At 45.3% G+C, this 19,858-nt stretch overlaps 1 protein-coding gene and 1 long non-coding RNA gene across 2 annotated transcripts in view; one reads left to right on the top strand and one right to left on the bottom strand.

Annotated features, from left to right (window-relative positions):
- The first annotated feature begins 153 nt into the window (after window positions 1-153).
- LOC309516402 lies at window positions 154-4,840 on the top strand. Its single transcript, XR_014212883.1, has 3 exons — window positions 154-295; window positions 2,792-2,864; window positions 4,734-4,840. It is a non-coding gene; the product is annotated as an uncharacterized lncRNA (long non-coding RNA).
- POLR1A (RNA polymerase I subunit A) overlaps window positions 1,911-19,858 on the bottom strand; it is a 39,817-nt gene continuing 21,869 nt past the window's right edge. Inside the window, exons 20-34 of the mRNA XM_082194671.1 lie at window positions 19,273-19,425; window positions 18,979-19,061; window positions 17,884-18,049; window positions 17,221-17,442; window positions 15,773-15,987; window positions 14,198-14,365; window positions 13,395-13,530; window positions 11,884-12,041; window positions 11,044-11,179; window positions 9,265-9,381; window positions 8,011-8,271; window positions 6,240-6,440; window positions 4,697-4,814; window positions 3,952-4,116; window positions 1,911-2,222 (exon numbers count right to left, since the gene is read on the bottom strand). Of these exons, the coding sequence (XP_082050797.1) occupies window positions 2,122-2,222; window positions 3,952-4,116; window positions 4,697-4,814; window positions 6,240-6,440; window positions 8,011-8,271; window positions 9,265-9,381; window positions 11,044-11,179; window positions 11,884-12,041; window positions 13,395-13,530; window positions 14,198-14,365; window positions 15,773-15,987; window positions 17,221-17,442; window positions 17,884-18,049; window positions 18,979-19,061; window positions 19,273-19,425 (2,400 nt within the window). The 3' untranslated portion in view covers window positions 1,911-2,121. The remainder of the gene's footprint in view (window positions 2,223-3,951; window positions 4,117-4,696; window positions 4,815-6,239; window positions 6,441-8,010; window positions 8,272-9,264; window positions 9,382-11,043; window positions 11,180-11,883; window positions 12,042-13,394; window positions 13,531-14,197; window positions 14,366-15,772; window positions 15,988-17,220; window positions 17,443-17,883; window positions 18,050-18,978; window positions 19,062-19,272; window positions 19,426-19,858) is intronic.

Here is a 19,858-nt window from a genome sequence, read left to right as displayed (position 1 = left end):
AGGGTCTCCCTGACGGGAACGCGTTTGAAAAACGAACCGTTGAGAGGGTGGTGGGGGCGGCACGCGCGGCCTCCTCTTCCTCCTCGGCCCCTAACGGCCATCTCCAGCCCTCACTCAGCCCCCCGAGGGCCGCTCCTAACTCACCTCAACACCTCTCGGCTGGTTCCCCTCAGCGGCCCAGAGAGATAAAGAAACGGTGTCCGGTGTGTGTGTGTGTGAGGGGGAGGCGGGGCCAACGACGCCACTGGCGCAGCGCTACGCAGCTCACGTCCCAGCCCGGCGCCTTCTCCGCAAGGTAGTAACCCGCTGCCGCTTTGAAGCTGGGGAAGGGAAGGGGCGGAGAAAAGCCCTGCGTGGTCCATAGAGAAAGGATTGGAAATGGTAGAGTGACAACGCTCGGCTATGCAGATACGGCTTCCGGGTTCCTTTCAGTCCTTTCCCCCTCCCCACCGTTTTTGGGCTTTGCCCTTTCTGCGGCCGGGCGGAAGTGGCGACTGCCCGGGGTAAACAGAGAGGAATCCATGGCTCTTGGGAGGCAAGGGTTCGAATCCCCACGAAGCCATGACTTTGGGCCACTGGTCCGTATCTTAGCCTTACCAACCTCACAGGGTTGTTGATGTGAGGCGAATAATGTACTGCCTCCAGTTCCTTGTATGATAGAGATGATATATAAATACAATAAATGAGTAATTTTTTTGTTATTATTAATAGTGTGATGGTTGCAATTGGGCTGTAGGATATGTAGCGGCAAAGAACACAGGGCTATATAGTTCATGTTCTTTCTCTTATTTCTTGCTTAGGGTGGGTGAAAGGAAGGGGAAATCTGCACATGTGTACACATTGTGATAACGGTATTATTATTATTATTATTATTATTACCACCCACCCTTTCCCCTGACAGAGACTCAAGGCAGTTTACAGATAAAATAGATATAACAAAAATTTGACTGTAGGAACAAACATGCAGTCAATTGGCAGTTCCCGCCCCACTGCATAGCAACCACAGCTGCATTCAGTTGTATTAGTAATAATAATAATAAATTCAATAGCTGCCCATTTTAAAACATTGTCGTTCCACAGGTTTCGTGTGTCTTGGGGTGCTTTATAAGCATTTTTTCCCCCTCGTTGCAAATGAAACACATTTTGTAAAAGATTTGGTAGATTCTTTCATTGTCTTCTTCCTTGTACCCTTTCTGGTAAGCTTGCCCTACCAATGCAAACTACATTCCAATGTTGTAGGTTGGAGGAGATACACCAGTCAGGCTGCAGTGTGGTTTAAACTTGTTTTCCTCTCATTCTCCCAGTCCTAAGGAAACGCTCGGCTGCATGTGCTCCATTGACCTGCATATCAATATTTAGCCTTTTTTTTTCCTTGCAGAAATTAAGATCCAAATTAAAAAGGGGCTGCTTTTTCAGAGCCGTCCTGGCCCATTCATGAAGCAAGGTGAGGTGACTGCCTTGGGCAGCAGGATCATAGAGCTGGAAGAGACCACAAGGATAGTCCAACCCCCTGCAATGCAAATTGAGTCTTTTGCTCAATTTGGGGCTCGAACCTACAAACCTGAGATTAAGAGTCTTGTGCTCAACCAACTGAGCAACAGGGGCAGCAGATCCTGATGTAGATCTTTATTCTCCCATTGTTCCTATTGTAGATTTTCACTTCTTCCTTGGTGGTGAATTAAAAATGGGGGTTTAAGTCAAGGCGCCAGGAAATACTAAAAAAACTGCAGAGGAAGGTTCTTCCTTGGCAACCAGAAACAGGCATGCAAGGCTTGGGACCAGGAACACATAGGGAGCCTTCACTTCCTGCTGGAAAAGCATCATGGAGCTTTCATGCCAGACTGTCTGGTAACACATCTCAAACCCAGAACATATTGTCTATGAACCCACAGGTAAATAAAAACACAAACTGAGGGAATAGCACAAGACCTTTATTATTATTAAATATAATTCCTGAAGATCCGAAGGCACAAGTAGTTATCAACTCAATAAGGTCAACAGTAGTATTTACATTCAATGACAGCTGGAAAACCCCCAAAATCAAACAAAGAAAAATAGCAGCATGTTTCTTTCTAGAAAAAAAAAGTTTAATAGTCTTTAAGTTAAGCAAAAGCAGGCACACTATTTTAGAGGCTGTTTCAGATCAAACAAGCCTGTTCCTCCTTTGACAACTTTTCCTACCACGAGGCAAGCAGAAGGAGACTGAAGTTCATCATGGGAGCCTAGAAAAAAAGAAGTAAAAAACAAATCAATTCTATTTTGGGACTTGGAAGTCTAACATAAGAAAAATAACTTGCTTGGCTTGCTGTGTGTGTGTGTGTGTGTGTGTGTGTGTGTGTGTGGAGTAGCATAGCCACTTGCTGTTGGATGTAAACTGAGGATCCATCTCATTTTAGCTGATCCATCTTTTATCAAATCAATTAAGTAGAAGCTTAAACAGTATTAGAAGATGCTATTACTTTTTTAAAAAAAATTCTATATCTCGGAGATGACACAGGTCTCCAAAAGGAATTCTTCTGAGATCCTCTTACATCATTTGACTAGATCTGGAGACTACAAAGGCCATTTCACACTGCAGATATTGCAGGGACCAATGATCCTTTGATAGCAAATGACATGTTCACATGACATGGTAATCCAAACTATGGCTTAGTGAGACTCCGTGAATGTGTGGGCTCTTGCAGCGAATTTGGCCCTTCCCAATCTTTTTTTACTAGTGTGCCAGCTCATGGCTAGTTAGAAGAGATCTTAACTATGAGTCCTAATTCTGATGACAAAGCTTTATTTCCAGAAACAAGCACTCCGCCTGAATGGAATTGTCTTTAAAGAAGAAGTCCGGCTTTGACACCTGTTTCGGTTGAGTGGTAAGACTGTCCCACAGAATTCTCATTCATACTAAATCACAAATGGGATTATCACCAGCAATGCAAATTTAGACAGCTAGTGTTCAGTAGAAATTGTGATCACCTGAGGGACAATTGCTTTCGAAATAAAATGTGGAAATGAACCAATAACCAAAATTTTTTTTGCTCCCCGAACCCCACCTCGAAATTCATGAAAAAGACAGGTAAATCCTTATTATTTCAAGATCAGTTAGTCACTTTTTGCCAATGTCAGTGTTGATGGGGGCAGGCACCAGATATGACCACTGAGTAGTTAAACTTGGGGTAAAAGGTAAATAAAGGTAAAGGGACCCCTGACCATTAGGTCCAGTCGCGACCGACTCTGGGGTTGCGGCGCTCATCTCACTTTATTGGCTGAGGGAGCCGGCGTACAGCTTCCGGGTCATGTGGCCAGCATGACTAAGCCGCTTCTGGTGAACCAGAGCAGCGCACAGAAACGCTATTTACCTTCCCGTCGGAACGGTACCTATTTATCTACTTGCACTTTGACGTGCTTTCGAACTGCTAGGTTGGCAGGAGCAGGGACCAAACAACGGGAGCTCACTCCGTCATGGGGATTCGAACCACCGACCTTCTGATCGGCAAGTCCTAGGCTCTGTGGTTTAACCCAGAGCGCCACCCGCGTCCCCTAAAAGGTAAATAGCTCCATGCAAAGTGTTCATAAGGGTGACCAGACTCATAATTTGAGGGACTGATCTTGCACATCATCTATGCCTGCATACATACTTTTTCTCTAGGATAACAGAACTGCCTATAGCAGAGAACGGGAACTTCTGACCCCCCAGTGCTGCTGGACTCCTCTTTCCACCTCCCCTAGGCAACATGGCCAAGGGTCATGAATGACAGAAATTGCAGTCCAACACCTGGAAGGCCACATATCCCCCATTGCTTCTAATTAGGCAGATGACAACTATTCTATTTGAGGGAAAGGTGGCAGAGATGGTAGTGTAGCTTCGGGTATGCTTGGATAGAGTGGATTATCTGGGTCCTGCAGGCAATCTGGTTTGGATACGGCACTGAAATAGCACGGATTGCCCTGATTATTTACCCTGCATTGTGGCCTCCTTCAGAAACTTGTAGCTCGTCTCAAATGTCATTTGCTGCAAGGGGGACGAATTGGACTGTATCCCAAACCGATTGAGTGGCTTGTAAACGCCTTCGAAGCACATGTAGTCCGACACCAGAGAGAGATGCCGGGGATCAACCACAATCCCTGTCAAAGCAAGGAGGAAGGTTAGAGCTTTGCCTCTTTAAAACGTTAAGAGGGAGATGAAAGGGGGACTTCAATGGAGCCTGTCCTCCAATATCTTCCTTTAAGTCATGCTGATAAATCTTTACTACAGCCTTACCATCTCTTTGGCCTGTAAGAGCACACAGGTTCCGAGAGAATGGGAAATACAGCCAATACAAGCAGAATGGAGTTTTTCCCTCCCCAAAGCTTGATCGGACAGGCCATGTTTTGCATCTACAGTTAGGATCAACTGACAATCTAAAACCATCTTACTGTTGCAGCATTCGAGGAACTTCAGTAATAGTTGCAAGGTAGATATAAGAAATTAGATATATTTAAAAAAAGTTTAATTATGATAAAAGTGTGTATCGGCAATCAGTAATATGAAATCAAGATATGGAATAGACAGGAGGTTGGGTCTTTAGTGTTAAGACCAATATATGTTTTATTGTTTGTTAAGAAAATTATGTGTCTATGGTTATTCCTGTGTGTAATTTGGTATTTGTGGTTTTTTGTTTTTTCTTGCTGTATCAGTAAAAATAAAAAAATAACACCATCTTACCATATGCAGCAAACACATCTTTAATCTCTTTCTCAAGGACTTTCAAGGCAGCCTCAATGCCATAGGTATTGGCCATCGCGTGAATATCATTGCAATAAAGCCGGTTCACATCAAAAATCTAAAAGAGAGGGGACAGTTGACAGGTGAGCTACTTTTTGAAGTTAATCAAGAAGTGTGTATGTAGCTTGTTGGAAAGCAAATAAAAATGCAGCAGCTGGACAGACTGGGGGGGGGTTATTCTAAACATGCCCCTTAAAAACCACACAAACACAGACTGCATGTGACTCAATTACTTAGGGCAGAGGTGTGTATGATGCAGACTGCGTGACTGATCATGACCACACCTACTTGCTGCAATTATCATTTGCATATTCCATTCCAGAAACCGTTACAAGTAGTTTGCTCTAATTTTTCTTAAAACACTTAAGTTCTTCACAGCAAGAGTCAGGAAATTAATAATAATAATAATAATAATAATAATAATAATAATAATAATAATAATTTTTATTTATATCCCGCCCTCCCCAGCTGAAGCCAGGCTCAGGGCAGCTAACAACAATAAAATCATTTCATTTAAATAATAATAATTACTTCAAATCAAATTGAAGGCAACCATTGGGTAGAGTTCTGAGAAAATTGCCAAAGGGGGGGGGGTCAGGCTGTGCCCTGGCTAAAGGCTTGGTGGAGCAGCTCTGTCTTGCAGGCCCTGCAGAAAGATGTCAAATCCCGCAGGGCCCTAGTCTTTTGTGACAGAGCGTTCCACCAGATTGGAGCCACAGCCGAAAAAGCCCTGGCTCTGGGTGAGGCCAGCCTAACCTCTCTGTGGCCTGGGACCTCCAAGATGTTCTTATTTGAAGATCGTAAGTTCCTCTGTGGGACATACCAGGAGAGGCAGTCCTGTAGATATGAGGGTCCTAGGCCGTATAGGGCTTTAAAGGTTAAAACCAGCACCTTAAACCTGACCCTGTACTCCACTGGGGGCCAGTGCAGCTGGTATAGCACAGGGTGAATGTGATCCCACAGCGAGGACCCCGTAAGGAGTCTTGCTGCAGCATTCTGTACCCGCTGGAGTTATGTTAACACATATTGTTTGAACTCCTTATGGACAGTTCTGTTCCCCTCTTGACTAGTGTGAGCCACTTTCCACTGAATTTCTGTGGCTTCTTACTATCCTTTGACAGTAGCTCTTGCAAATATCAGGCACTCAATTTCCAGGGCACTTTGCCCAAACACAAAAGGGAACGTTTCCTCAAATCTGCTCACAGCTACTGAAGCAATAGGTCAAAAGCGGTTTTATTTTGACAATGGCAAAATCACAATGCTCTACTCAAAAGCAAAAGCTGGGACCTCTCACTGAAATCAGCGGCACAATTATCAGCTTCGCTTTGGTGTGACCGAGATATGCATAGGCTTCTCAAGCCACCAGGAAAATGCTGTAAGGTAAGCTTAAAAAAAATATTAGACCATTCTCATGACAGACTCCCCCATTGCTTTCCTTCTTTGACACCCTATAGGAAACACAGAGCAGCTCCTCGTTACATACGTCAGCATATCGGAAAAGCTCAGGGAGGTTTATCCCTTCGGTCTGCAAAGTGAGCACCATCTCTCCTTTCTTATTGCTGGTTTCGTTTAAGAGACACCGTGTGATCCCTTTCGTCTCCTGGACCACAGTGTTGTTTGCCAGAGTTGTCACAAGTGAGGCAAGGTCAAAGTACTGCTTCGTTAAAGGAAGTTTCAGTGAGACCTAGAAGCGGGCACAATATAATCCTGTGTTAAAAGGCAGCCTTTTCGATCCACTGAGAAGAGCAAACCTAACACCCACTTCTTAATACAGTGATTTAAAAACCTCCCGATGAGCTAGAGCAGTCGGTGAGCTGAGCTTTGGTGTAGTGATCAGGTGGGATTGCTACGAGTAATTATAACAAATATAGAGTAAGCCATCTGTGTCAGCAATGAAAGCATTGCGTTGACTGGGTTTAAACTATTTTGATATAATTCTTGATCAATCCACACCTCTGCATCCCTGTTCCATTTCTCTTTCTTGACCAGTCACGTACACCGCCAGTTGCTTCTTCACCAGGCAGGCATCCTGGGTCATCAAAGACAGTGGGCAGTTTCTTTGATGTAGCTTTTCTGATATGTTAATCTTAGGATGTTAATCTTAGGGCCAGGAAACAGGTTTCACATAAAGGTGATAATGATCGCTGTCCTCCTGGCCATCCTCCTTATCATGTGTATTGATTGTTCATGACCTCCGGGGTCGCTGAATGCACTCCTTTATAGTTTTCATTCATTTACTCCAAAAGTATGCATGCCTAACTAGTGTTTGTAATTTAACTTTGTCCCCACGTGGGGTTTGTTGAAATGCTCAGAAGAAATCTGATTGGTTCTTACGAACACTCTGTAAAAGTTCTTTTGTGAATAAAACGACCTGTGCCGAGGGGTAGAGGGAAAGAGATTATTATAGGCACCCTTCCCAGAGTCTTGCTGGTTCAAGCCTCTGTGTGTACAGTGGTGCCTCGCAAGACGAAAAGAATCCGTTCCGCGAGTCTCTTCGTCTTGCAGTTTTTTCGTCTTGCAAAGCAAGCCCATTAGCGGCTTAGCGCACTTAGCGGATCAGCTGATAAGCGGCTTAGCGGAGCAGCTGATAAGCGGCTTAGCGGCTTAGGATCAGCTGATAAGCGGCTTAGCGGCTTGGGAAAAAGGGGGGGGAACCCCGCAGGAACTCACAAGACATTTTCGTCTTGCGAAATTTGTTTTGCGAAGCACCTCGAAAACGGAAAACCCTTTCATCTAGTGGGTTTTCCGTCTTGCGAGGCATTCGTCTTGCGGGGCACCACTGTATTCTTATTAATCAGAGTTCAATCTTTCCTTTACTTTGTGAACGCCTCACTTTGGGACCCGCTTCCACCCCGAAACAGCTCAGAGCAAATATGTCTGGAGATTCACCCTCTTTTGGAATCGTGGCAAAAGTAGCAGGTCCCCACAAATTGATGTGGGAACACTGTATTGCACAAAGCAAATGGCCACTTCCCCTCCTATTATTTTATCATAGTGTGTAAGTATTTTTCTATAAGATTTCTACTAGCTAGTCATTTTCTTTTCGAGCTTTATCTGCTGCTTTATGCCTATATTTGTTTGTATTTGGTAAATAATGTTTACATTTTCTTATTTGCAAACCACTTTAAAGCCTCTGCGATAAAGTGAGCTAAAATGTTAAATAACCAAATAAATAGGTCAATTGCAACATTATGGTTTGTGTTCCGCAGCTTGAACACATCAGTTTTTGGACGCACACACTTCCACCACCTTACCTTGCACCACAGTTCATTTTTTATGTCGTAGGCATAACTCTCTATGGAATCACTGCTCTCCTGCACAGCATTAATTCTCTGCTGTGCTAATTCATCCAAGTTCTTCCTCTTGTTTCGAGTTTGTTGACTAGAGGAAGGCGCATAATGCTCATCCTGAGATTCCGTTCCCTCTGGGCTCCTCTCATCTAACCCTTGTGTCTCTTCCTCATCCGGAATATCATCATCATCCACCTCGTTGTCCTCATCGCTCTCATAATCAACCTGCAAGAAAGATACACTTCAGTCAGAGGCGAACCATAACCAACAAAACAAAAAAAAGAGGGGAAAATGTTTAAACAAGTTTTGCATCTCTAAGTACTAGAACCAGTGTACAAGGATAATTTCAAATTTCACTTTCAACTAGGCCATAGAAAAGAATATTCCATTGATCCTAATGTCCTGATCCCAACCAGCACCCCACACTAGTTTTCTGCTTAAAAACCAACAAACAGCACCTTCGGGGGGTGATTTTCAGAAGGAAAAAAATGGTGAGACCCCTGGAGCAATAGCAGGTTCTGGATCAGGGTCCTATGGATGCTTTCCCTCCAAAGTAAAAGCAGGCAGGTGAAGCCTTGTTTAAAAACATGACTTACACAGGCTGTCATTTGGCAACCAGTATAAAGCTGCTTAGATGGGACGCGGGTGGCGCTGTGGGTTAAACCACAGAGCCTAGGACTTGCCGATCAGAAGGCTGGCGGTTCAAATCCCCGTGACGGGGTGAGCTCCTGCCAACCTAGCAGTTCGAAAGCACGTCAAAGTGCAAGTAGATAAATAGGTACCACTCCAGTGGGAAGGTAAACGGCGTTTCTGTGCGCTGCTCTGGTTCGCCAGAAGTGGCTTAGTCATGCTGGCCACACGACCCGGAAGCTGTACGTCGGCTCCCTCGGCCAGTAAAGCGAGATGAGCGCCGCAACCCCAGAGTCGGCCACAACTGGACCTAATGGTCAGGGGTCCCTTTACCTATACCTATAAAGCTGCTTTGAGTCATATACTTCTCTAGACAACATATACTCATTACAGAACACTGCAAGCCAAATCTTTAATGAAGCGGATTTATTACTTGGTCAAAATATTGCTCCTTAAGTATTTTGACCCTTCCCTTTATCCCACCTCCCTTTCCTTCTGCTTCAGCAACTGACCTGAGCAGAAGGCCTTTCTTGGTCAGCTCTTACTGAAACAAGCAGAGCCTACTGGGACCTAATAGTATATCATTACCTCCTCCTCCTGCTTTGCTCTTCTTTTTGCATCTGTAGCATCATCATCCCCTTCACCTGTTTCAGCATCAGGAGCACCTCCACCTCCTCCTTCCTCACCTCCAGCTTCATCGTCACCCTAAACAAAGAGAAAAGCTGCAAGGGGGAACGGCCTCGAGATTCACACTTTTACATGGGTTATTTTGGACGTATCACTGAGAGGCTTGAAAGAAATACTAGGCATAAGAACGCTCTGCATCCACAGAGAACTAAGCTTCCACTGGGCAAGGCTTCCTTAATTTCACACTTGATAGCGCTGTTAAGGTCTAGAAGGTAGATCACCGTATTTCTCGCTCCATAAGATGCACCTGACCATAAGACGCATTTAGTTTTTAGAGGGGGAATGCAAGAAAAAAAAATATTTTTAAAGGCAGTGCTGAGCAGAGCCTGTAAGCTCGGCGCTTCCTTTCACAAGCCGCGTGGAGTGTGTGTGGGGGGGGCTTTTCCACAAGGAGGGAGAAGGGCAGGCCGTCACGCTCAGCGCGGCTCTCTAAAGGGAGCACGGCTCTTGGGGGCTTTTCCAGGAGGTGGGGGAAGGGACTGAGGGGCTGCCCTCTGTCCCTTCCCCCACCTCCTGGAAAAGCCCCCAAGAGCCGCATGCTCTTTAAAGGGTGCGCAGCTCTTGCGGGCTTTTCTACGAGGTGGGAGAAGGACAGCCCGTCAGTGACACACTGCCCTTCTCCCACCTTGTAGAAAAGCCTGCAAGAGCCGCGCGGAGCTTGCGTGCGGCTCTTGGGGGCTTTTCCCGTCTGCATTCGCTCCATAAGACGCACACACATTTCCCCTTACTTTTTAGGAGGGGAAAAGTGCGTCTTATGGAGTGAAAAATACGGTATTTCAACAGTCTAATGACTTAACAGAATCATACAGGAAGCAATTGAGAGGCTTTCTATTGCTTTGTAGACTATCCTGAGGAAGCTGACCCACTAGGAGAATCTTAGGGCAGTAAAGCTAAGATCCTTCGAAGGTCTGGAAAACAATCTTAAATCACCAACAATTCAACTGGTCATTCTCATCAATTGCAATGCCGAGACCAGCATTTTGTTAAATCGGTTTTTACCTTGGGCACAACTGTATGAGTGCCTAAAAGCAGCATGAAACATTTCCAAGGGGGAAAAGCTCAAGAAAAAAAAGACTTTGATTCAAGGTCAGAAGGAACTATTCTTATACTGTATAACATATCTACACAAATGATTCCTGGACACTTCAAATAACTCCTGCGTACTTAAGATAGCAGTTTACCACTGTAATACGTGAAAAGAATGAATTGCAGGAGCAAAACTATGCAAATAAAAATGAGTTGATTTTTTTACAAAGCCTACCAACGATTCACGCGGGACGCGCTGTGGGTAAAACCTCAGCGCCTAGGACTTGCCGATCGTATGGTCGGCGGTTCGAATCCCTGCGACAGGTGAGCTCCCGTCGTTCGGTCCCAGCTCCTGCCCACCTAGCAGTTCAAAAGCACTCTTAGTGCAAGTAGATAAACAGGTACCGCTTTCTAGAGGGAAGGTAAACGGCGTTTCTGTGTGCTGCGCTGGTGCAGGCTAGCCAGAGCAGCTTCGTCACGCTGGCCACGTGACCCGGAAGTGTCTCCGGACAGCGCTGGCCCCCGGCCTACAGAGTGAGATGGGCGCGCAACCCTAGAGTCGGACACGACTGGCCCGTACGGGCAGGGGTACCTTTACCTTTACCTTACCAAGGATTCACAGTACTAGTAGACTCAAGAGGACTAGACTTTTACCTGGTTTTCTTGGGATACGCCATCTTCCCCATCACCTTCTAAGTCCCTCTGCATTGCTCTTCGAGTGCTCACAGTATTGTAAGATGCCAACTTAGAACTCTTCCTCTTAATTGTTTCAAGTAAAATTTTAAAGAATCTGGAGTAAGGAGTAATACATTCACAATTAAAGCCTCAAATTGGATTCCAGACTGTGCATCACTGCAACCAATGCTAGACATGCTTCCTGTCTGGATCCAGACAAGTCAGAGGACAAATTCAAAGGGAATTTCCCTGCCAAGTTGTGCCAGTGTGGTGTAGTGGTTAAGAGCGGGTTCGCGTCTCCGCTCCTCCACATGCAGTTGCTGGGTGACCTTGGGCCAGTCTCACTTCTCTGAAGTCTCTCAGCCCCACTCACCTCACAGAGTGTTTGTTGTGGGGGAGGAAGGGAAAGGAGAATGTTAGCCGCTTTGAGACTCCTTAAAGGGAGTGAAAGGCGGGATATCAAATCCAAACTCTTCTTCTTCTTTTATAATTAAAATTAATATAGCTATTGTAATTCTGAAACCTATAGTTTTCATTTCATAAGTAGGAGGGTAGCCTCAAATAATGCAGAATCTGGTTATAGGGCTAGTGAAAAATTCCTGAACTAGGGGTAGCCAGTGCGTGGGGAAATATGAAAATCCAGTTCAAGTGAGAGTGTACAGACAATGCCTGGTCAAAAATTGGAATGAAGGAAAGCAATCTCCTTCTCATGAACGCCTAATCATGTTTAAACAATTAGCAAAGTACATCACTGAGGTTTAAGATCTCTGCAGTCCAAAGATAAAAGTCTTGAGAAGGAAAGAATACAAAAGGACTCACCTCGACTCCATAAAATGCAATATGTCCCTGGGCTTCACACATTTCTCTTCCTGGTAGCATACATATGGTAAGAAAGTAAATTTGATGGTGTAGATACGGTGCTTGCTTACCATCCCCTCCAAACACAAAGACTCCTCAATGTCAAATTTTTGCAAAACCTGAAACAGTAAGAAGAATGTCTAAATTCTAACACCCTATTAGGAAGATGTCTGTATCTTTGTAAGCCATCTTGCTGCCAGTACAATTGAAGTTTCCCTAGGGTTAGCCTTCTTTCAAACTGAAGTTTTTTTCTAAATAATTTTAGCCTGCTCCGTTTTCAAGAATGTGAACATTCTGTTAGGAAAACACACACACGGAAAAAAGCAGACTTTCAAATCTGAAGCGCCATTGGGATTCTGAACTTCCACACAGCACAGAAAGCAAGTGTCTTGAGAATTTAGAAAGTGCCTTACAGCTGCAGTTATGGGACACAGGTGGCGCTGTGGGTTAAACCACAGAGCCTAGGTCTTGCCGATCAGAAGGTCGGCGGTTCGAATCCCCATGACGGGGTGAGCTCCCGTTGCTTGGTCCCTGCTCCTGCCAACCTAGGAGTTCGAAAGCACGTCCAAGTGCAAGTAGATAAATAGGTACCACTCCGGCGGGAAGGTAAACGGCGTTTCCGTGTGCTGCTCTGGTTCACCAGAAGTGGCTTAGTCATGCTGGCCACATGACCCGAAAGCTGTACGCCTGCGACTGGACCTAACGGTCAGGGATCTCTTTACCTTTACCTTTGCAGCTGCAGTTAGTGACTTGCACACCATGAAACCTCCCTCCCTGCCCTTTAAGATGGCTTCAGGAGGAAGGAAAAAGTAACTATTTTCACTTTCCCGCTCTCCAAAAACCTCCTCTACAGTCCACTGAAGAAGGATATGCGTCATGATGTTGTTGTTGTTGTTTTAAAATCAAAAACACATTCTGAGTTTTCAAAACGGGGTAGAGGAAATAAAAAAACCACAGCACTTCTTTTGCTGCACTATATAGTAATCAAGTGCTCATGCTCAGGTCTGCAACCAGCTCCAAATATGATCCCTTTGTTACTTTAAAATACAGTGGTACCTCTGGTTAACAACTTAATTCATTTCGAATTAAGAATTAACCTCCAGAACGAACTTAATTCATTCTGGAGGTCCATTCTTAACCTGAAACTGTTTTTAACCTGAGGTACCACTTTAGCTAATGGGGCCTCCTGCTGCTGCCGGCCTGCCGCCGCACGATTTCTGTTCTCATCCTGAAGTAAAGTTTTTAACCCGAGGTACTATTTATGGGTTAGCGGAGTCTGTAACCTGAAGCGTCTGTAACCTGAAGCGTCTGTAACCCGAGGTACCACTGTACCAGAAAGGAAAGGCTTCAGGAAGGGAGAGGGGAGGTCTAAGACTTAAATGCAAAGATACACACTGCTCACCCCACCCACCAAAGTCTCTGCTCATGACAGTGTCTCCACGACCAATCAATCCATATAAAGAATGACTTGCCTCGCCTAAGCATACTCTGGTAAGCTGCTTCTTCAGCCTCTTCACCTTTTTGTGAGCTTTATTGGTATTAAGTACAGGAACACTCATCATCGGGGTTTTAATATTAGCACTGGCCACCATCAGGATCTCCCGCAACCTATAGCAAAGAATTATTGAACGTTTAGACACACGGATATTAAAGAAACATTTTTTAAAAAAGAGAGTTCTTACCTGCTGAAAGTCTACTCTCTTTATAAGTGGAACAGACACTCAACATTGCGCTAGTTCCTGCCCTCTGGGGACTGGAGGGAAAGGCTGAAATTTCCCCAGAAGGCAGAAGTACTCAAGATAGCAGAGCAGTGAAAAAAATGAAAGCAATTATTTTCATTTCCCAATGAAAACTAAAGTTATTGTGGGGGGACTGGACCATAATGGCAAGAATAAAAAAATTGGCATATTCAATTTTTCATGATAAGGCAAGTCTCTGCCTTTTTCTATCCGAGAGCCAGTGTGGTATAGTGGTTAAGAGCGATAGACTCGTAATCTGGGGAACCGGGTTCGCGTCTCCGCTCCTCCACATGCAGCTGCTGGGTGACCTTGGGCCAGTCACACTTCTGTGAAGTCTCTCAGCCCCACTCACCTCACAGAGTGTTTGTTGTGGGGGAGGAAGGGAAAGGAGAATGTTAGCCTCTTTGAGACTCCTTCGGGTAGTGATAAAGTGGGATATCAAATCCAAACTCCTCTTCTGTATTCAGTGCAGCACAGCTTAGAGAGAGAAGTGGTTAGAAGAAAGTACAAAACAAAACAACACAGCATTATCTTACCTCGGGATACCGAGTGTGACATTCATTTCGCCTCTTCCAGCAAAGTGAAAGGTGTTCAGAGTCATCTGCGTGGAGGGCTCTCCAATACTCTGAGCAGCCAGGAGACCAACAGCTTCTCCTGGGTCACAGAGCGATTGCTGCCACTTCAAATGCAGCAAGTCTTTTAACCTGGGGACACCCGAGTAAGGAGCTGGTTTATGAATTTGGTATCCTGCCTTTCTCTATAAGATGTGCTCAAAAGTTACTTACAATAAAACAGAAATGTCAAAACGACAAATTGCACCGGACTAACCTTTCAAGGAGGCAACCAATTCTAACAAAACTCCCTGGAAAAGCATAGCCTTCACTATTTCATAATCAGGGTGCTGTGATTTTGATGCCTAAAGCAGAGTCAAAATGACACCCACCCACATCCTATGCCGGGCTTTAAAAGGCCTTGGTGCATCATTCAAATAGCAATTCCTGTTTTCATCTATCCTACCTCCTTCCTTAAGACTACAACTCCTATGCGCAATTACCAAGGAGTAAGTGCAATTGGGGGACGGGGGTGGTGCTGTGGGTTAAACCACAGAGCCTAGGACTTGCCGATCAGAAGGTTGGCGGTTCGAATCCCCGTGACGGGGTGAGCTCCCGTTGCTCGGTCCCTGCTCCTGCTAACCTAGCATTTCAAAAGCACGTCAAAGTGCAAGTAGATAAATAGGTACCGCTCCAGTGGGAAGGTAAACGGCGTTTCCGTGCGCTGCTCTGGTTCGACAGAAGCAGCTTAGTCATGCTGGCCACATGACCTGGAAGCTGTACGCCGGCTCCCTTGGCCAATAAAGCGAGATGAGCGCTGCAACCCCAGAGTCGGACACGACTGGACCTAATGGTCAGGGGTCCCTTTACCTTTACTCATTCACAAATAATAAACCTAATACATTTTTTGTTGTTGCTTACTTGCCATCCAACACAAACCAGTGGTCTAGGACAGGAGTGAGGAATGTGTATGGCCCTCTGGGTCTTTCTGGACTCCAACTCCCATCAGTCCCAACCAATTGGGCAATTGGGGATGATGGGAGTTGTAGTCCAACCACATCTGGAGAGTGACAGATTTCCTATCTCTGGTTTAGGGTTCCCTCTTTGCTGTCTTTACTTGTACGACTGGCTGTTTATCTTCCAAGAATTACCACATCCATAGGATGTGGGTTGGTGTCATTTGACTCCGTCACGGGGATTCGAACCGCCAACCTTCTGATCAGCAAGTCCTAGGCTCTGTGGTTTAACTCACAGCGCCGCCCGCATCCCTATTTGTGAATTAGAGCACTGTTAATCTTGAAGATTTAGGCTCTCTTTTTCAGGATTATAAAAACATTTCAGCCCCACACCGGGAAACTATTGTAGCACTCTGAAGGACAGTCACATGTTGACAACCTGTTCAGAATCTGCAGCAACTTTGTGATGCAATCAATTGTCTCTTCACAATAAGTAGAGACCTAAGATGTCGCTTAATAGATACTTAAATGCACAGACGAGGCATTCTGGACCCTAAGACAGAAGCAGCAGTGCTTGCATATGCCTTAAAATAAAAATTGCTACCTCTGAGAAGAAAGTTCAGATTTGCTGTAGCTCGTGTTGTTCCGAGCGTCCCACTCTCTGAGGAAATTCTCAACTTCTCTTTCAAATGTTTCCGATACCGATGCAAAATGGATGTCTGGCCGCCAAACAGCAAGGCTAGGATCAGGACGCTTCGCTGCCTTCTTCTGATACTTCTTCCGCTTCTTCTCGCTCAATTCATACCACATCTTTAACAACTGAAATGGGTAGCAGAATTAAAGGCAGCATAAGTCCCCCCCCCCCCAGTATTGTACGCAGATTTCCTGCACTTGAAATAACATTTTTTTAAAAAAACACGGCACAGAGGCAAATTACCGTATTTTTCGCTCTATAAGACGCACCAGACCACAAGACGCACCTAGTTTTTGGAGGAGGAAAACAAGAAAAAAAATATTCTGAATCCCAGAAGCCAGAACAGCAAGAGGGATCGCTGCGCAGTGAAAGCAGCAATCCCTCTTGCTGTTCTGGCTTCCGGGATAGCTGCGCAGCCTGCATTCGCTCCATAAGACGCACACACATTTCCCCTTACTTTTTAGAAGGGAAAAAGTGAGTCTTATGGAGCAAAAAATACGGTATTTCCCTTGTAACTACAAACACCATAAGCCACACAAACCTTTGCATTCACGAATCGTTACAATCAACTGCAAACCACCCAGACAATTGGACAGTATATAAATATTATTGGCATCCATCTCAAGAGACAATAGAGTGCACCTCTGGGGGTGAAGTCAAACCGCAACATTAGCAGCACTAAAGCAACCTCCCTGGGGTGCAAACCTGGGTAGTGTATATGGAGGTCTTGGGCTGCTCAGATGACAAGACCTCCCTCTCGGCCTTGCAGATGTGGTCCAATGGAAAGCAGAGCAAATTTGGCACCAGCTTGGCTGCAGGAGTTGCCAGAAGGAGGCATACAAGACGCCATCCAACCACCTTAGGGACTCCACTCTGGATTTGTGTAGGGTTTAATCCTTAGCCTTTTCTTCTTCCAAAGATATCCTGCAAGGCACTGGAGCAGGCTTCCTCAGCCTCGGCCCTCCAGATGTTTTGAGACTACAATCCCCATCATCCCTGACCACTGGTCCTGCTTGTTAGGGATCATGGGATTTGTAGGCCAAAAACACCTGGAGGGCAGAGGTTGAGGAAGCCTGCACTGGAAGTTTAGGATCAATTTTCCTTCTCCAGACAGAAGAGCATATTTACAGCTTTATTCAACGTAGATCAAAACATGAGTGCTTGCATCCGGGTCCAGGAAAACAGCCGGAACAAAAACTATATACAAAACGGAAGTTCCCCGAGAGAACAGTGCTGGGAGTAAACAGGCATGTGACACACAACAATCATGCCTGACCATTTAAGGTGGAACGGAACTATATCCTCACATGATGGGCTACCTTCCTAGGTTGACAAGCCCCACCTGTATTGAAAATTACCTGCAGAGTTGCAGGATCTCGCCCATTCACAAGTTCTCCTGCGGGGATCTGTGCTTTTACACTAGCCAACATTTCCTGAGAAAACAGCAAAAAGCCTCCTTCCCTCCTCAAAGACTGCTGATGCTTGTTCTGCCATCTCTTGATGGATCTGAACTGGCTGTCTGCTTGCTGGGGGTCCATTTTCGGCAACACTTCATCCAAATGCTTTGATTTCTCTATCACCTGTAAGAAATATACAAAAGCAGTTGATGGGGATGGAACACTGGTCACTTACCATGAAAGGGCCTTTTCTGACAGACAGCGCTATGCAGCCATTGCACATACAGTGGTACCTCAGGTTACATACGCTTCAGGTTACATACACTTCAGGTTACAGACTCCGCTAACCCAGAAATAGTGCTTCAGGTTAAGAACTTTGCTTCAGGATGAGAACAGAAAGGCAAGGCAGCAGCAGGAGGCCCCATTAGCTAAAGTGGTGCTTCAGGTTAAGAACAGTTTCAGGTTAAGAACGGACAGCTGGAACGAATTAAGTACTTAACCCGAGGTGCCACTGTATTTCATTTCTCCCGAAAACCCTGCAACATGCCATTTTCAGAATAAGTCCTTTTTAGAAGAAGATACACTCCAAAGTCTACGGAAATAAATGGAGGCAGAAAACCCTACCTTGTGGTTATCCGTGATGAAAGGGAACTGTTTTGAATGCAAGAACTGTGTCTTGGGGATGTCTAGGCCATCTTCTCCATAGAGAAACTGGACTAGGCTGCCATCGCTGTCTCGCACAGTCAGGTCATAGTGAACTATCAGCCCTTCCAAATGTTTTATGATACACCTGCACAAAGATTAGCGTGACAAGAGGAGGAGAATGTTAGGGGACCCTGAAGTCAGTGTCTTTAAAAGATTTACTAAAGAACCTTTAGAAATGCAGCTGCTGGATACAGCACAACACAATGCCTGCTCGCTAATGATCAATTTGACACGAAAGAGACTTTATTTAAGACGGCTAAATAGTTTCCTCCTTGCTGATTAGAAATAGGTGGTACAGTGGTGGACTAGGGGGACTAGGTTAGTCCCCTAAATGTTCCCGGTAAAGGTAAAAGATAAAGGACCCCTGGATGGTTAAGTCCAGTCAAAGGCAACTCTGGGGTTGCGGTGCTCATCTCGCTTTCAGGCCGAGGGAGCCGGCGTTTGTTCACAGACAGCTTTCCGGGTCCTATGGCCAGCATTCTGGCACAAGGGAACAACATGATGGGAGCCAGGGTGCACAAAAATGCCATTTACCTTCCCGCCACAGCGGTACCTATTTTCCTACTTGCACTGGTGTGCTTTCGAACTGCAGGTAGGCAGGAGCTGGGACAGAGCAATGGGAGCTCACCCCATCGCGGGGATTCGAACCCAGTAAATTAGAATATTAAAGTCTGGTGCCTCCCTCCCAAAGCCCAGGAAGCTTCTGCCCGGTTTAGGGAGAGAGGAACGATGCTCCGACAGGGTCCAAAAGCCCTCCCAGACCTTCCCAAAGCCAAGTAGACTTTTGGAAGGAGGCAGCAGAATTCCAGCATCCTGACGCCTTCTTCCCAAAGCCTTAGGGAGGGAGATGTGCTGCTCACGTGTGCAATGTTGCCCCCTGTTCCAATCGCCCTTGCAAGCTGGCACCCCTGGCCCTAACTGTTCCCCTATGAAGAATTTCACTGCACGCCACTCACTGAGGCAGTAACATCGGTAAGTGTAAAAACAGAAACACTGTAATAAAGCAGCTCTTACCTTTGAAGGTATCCAGACCGACTGGTTTTGACAGCTGTGTCCACTAGACCCTCCCTACCAGCCATACAATGGAAGAAGTATTCCTAAAGCACAAATATAACCTCTGTGAGAAAAGGACTCTTGCCCCACGTAACTAGGCAGCAGCATGCTACGTAAGGCTCTGCTTAAAACTGGCCTTCCAGAAAGCAATATCCAACAGAACAAAGACAAAATGGTATTAGATTATGTCAGCTTGAAGGTACATTTAAATCACATGAGAGAAATGTAGCCCAGAGTCAAGGCGGAAGAACTTACGGGCGGTTTAATGCCAGTGAGGAATCTGCCAGCCACAAACCCCCCTGATCTGGGGGGAAAGTCATAAGGTTGGAAACATGGCAACGATTTGCCGGATGGCATCAAGGGAGGCCTTCGACCTTCCAACTCAATCTGGCCCAGCAAGCAAGAAATCTTTAAGAAGCCAAGAGAGACACAATGAGATACAAGAACAAGATCAGAGCAGAATTAACTAGCTTACTTCTTTGACTTCTTCAAATAAAACTATAGCTCTTTAAAAAGATGTTGAGTTAAAGCATTATTATTATTTTCCTTATATTCAAGTTCTGTCATGTAACCTGCAGTTTTCATCCCACTAGAATAATCTAAAAAGATCCCTGTCATTTCTCTCTGATATTTATGCATTTAAATACCAACAAGAGGAACTGAAAACATCTAGACAGGAGTGGTGGCTAGCTAATCTTCACTGGTGTCCTAAAATAAGAATGTTCAGAGCAGAACAATTTGTAGTAATGAATGGTCACAAAATGAATCACTGCTATCGCTTGGCTATGCACAGCACTCCTGGGTCAGATTCTGGATGACGAGGAAGGTATATTGATCTAGC

This window comes from Podarcis vaucheri, assembly GCF_965113315.1.
Source record: "Podarcis vaucheri genome assembly, chromosome: 13".
Lineage (NCBI taxonomy): Eukaryota > Metazoa > Chordata > Lepidosauria > Squamata > Lacertidae > Podarcis > Podarcis vaucheri.
The sequence above is the reverse complement of the archived record's forward strand: the minus strand, read 5'-3'. Positions and strand labels throughout refer to the sequence as shown.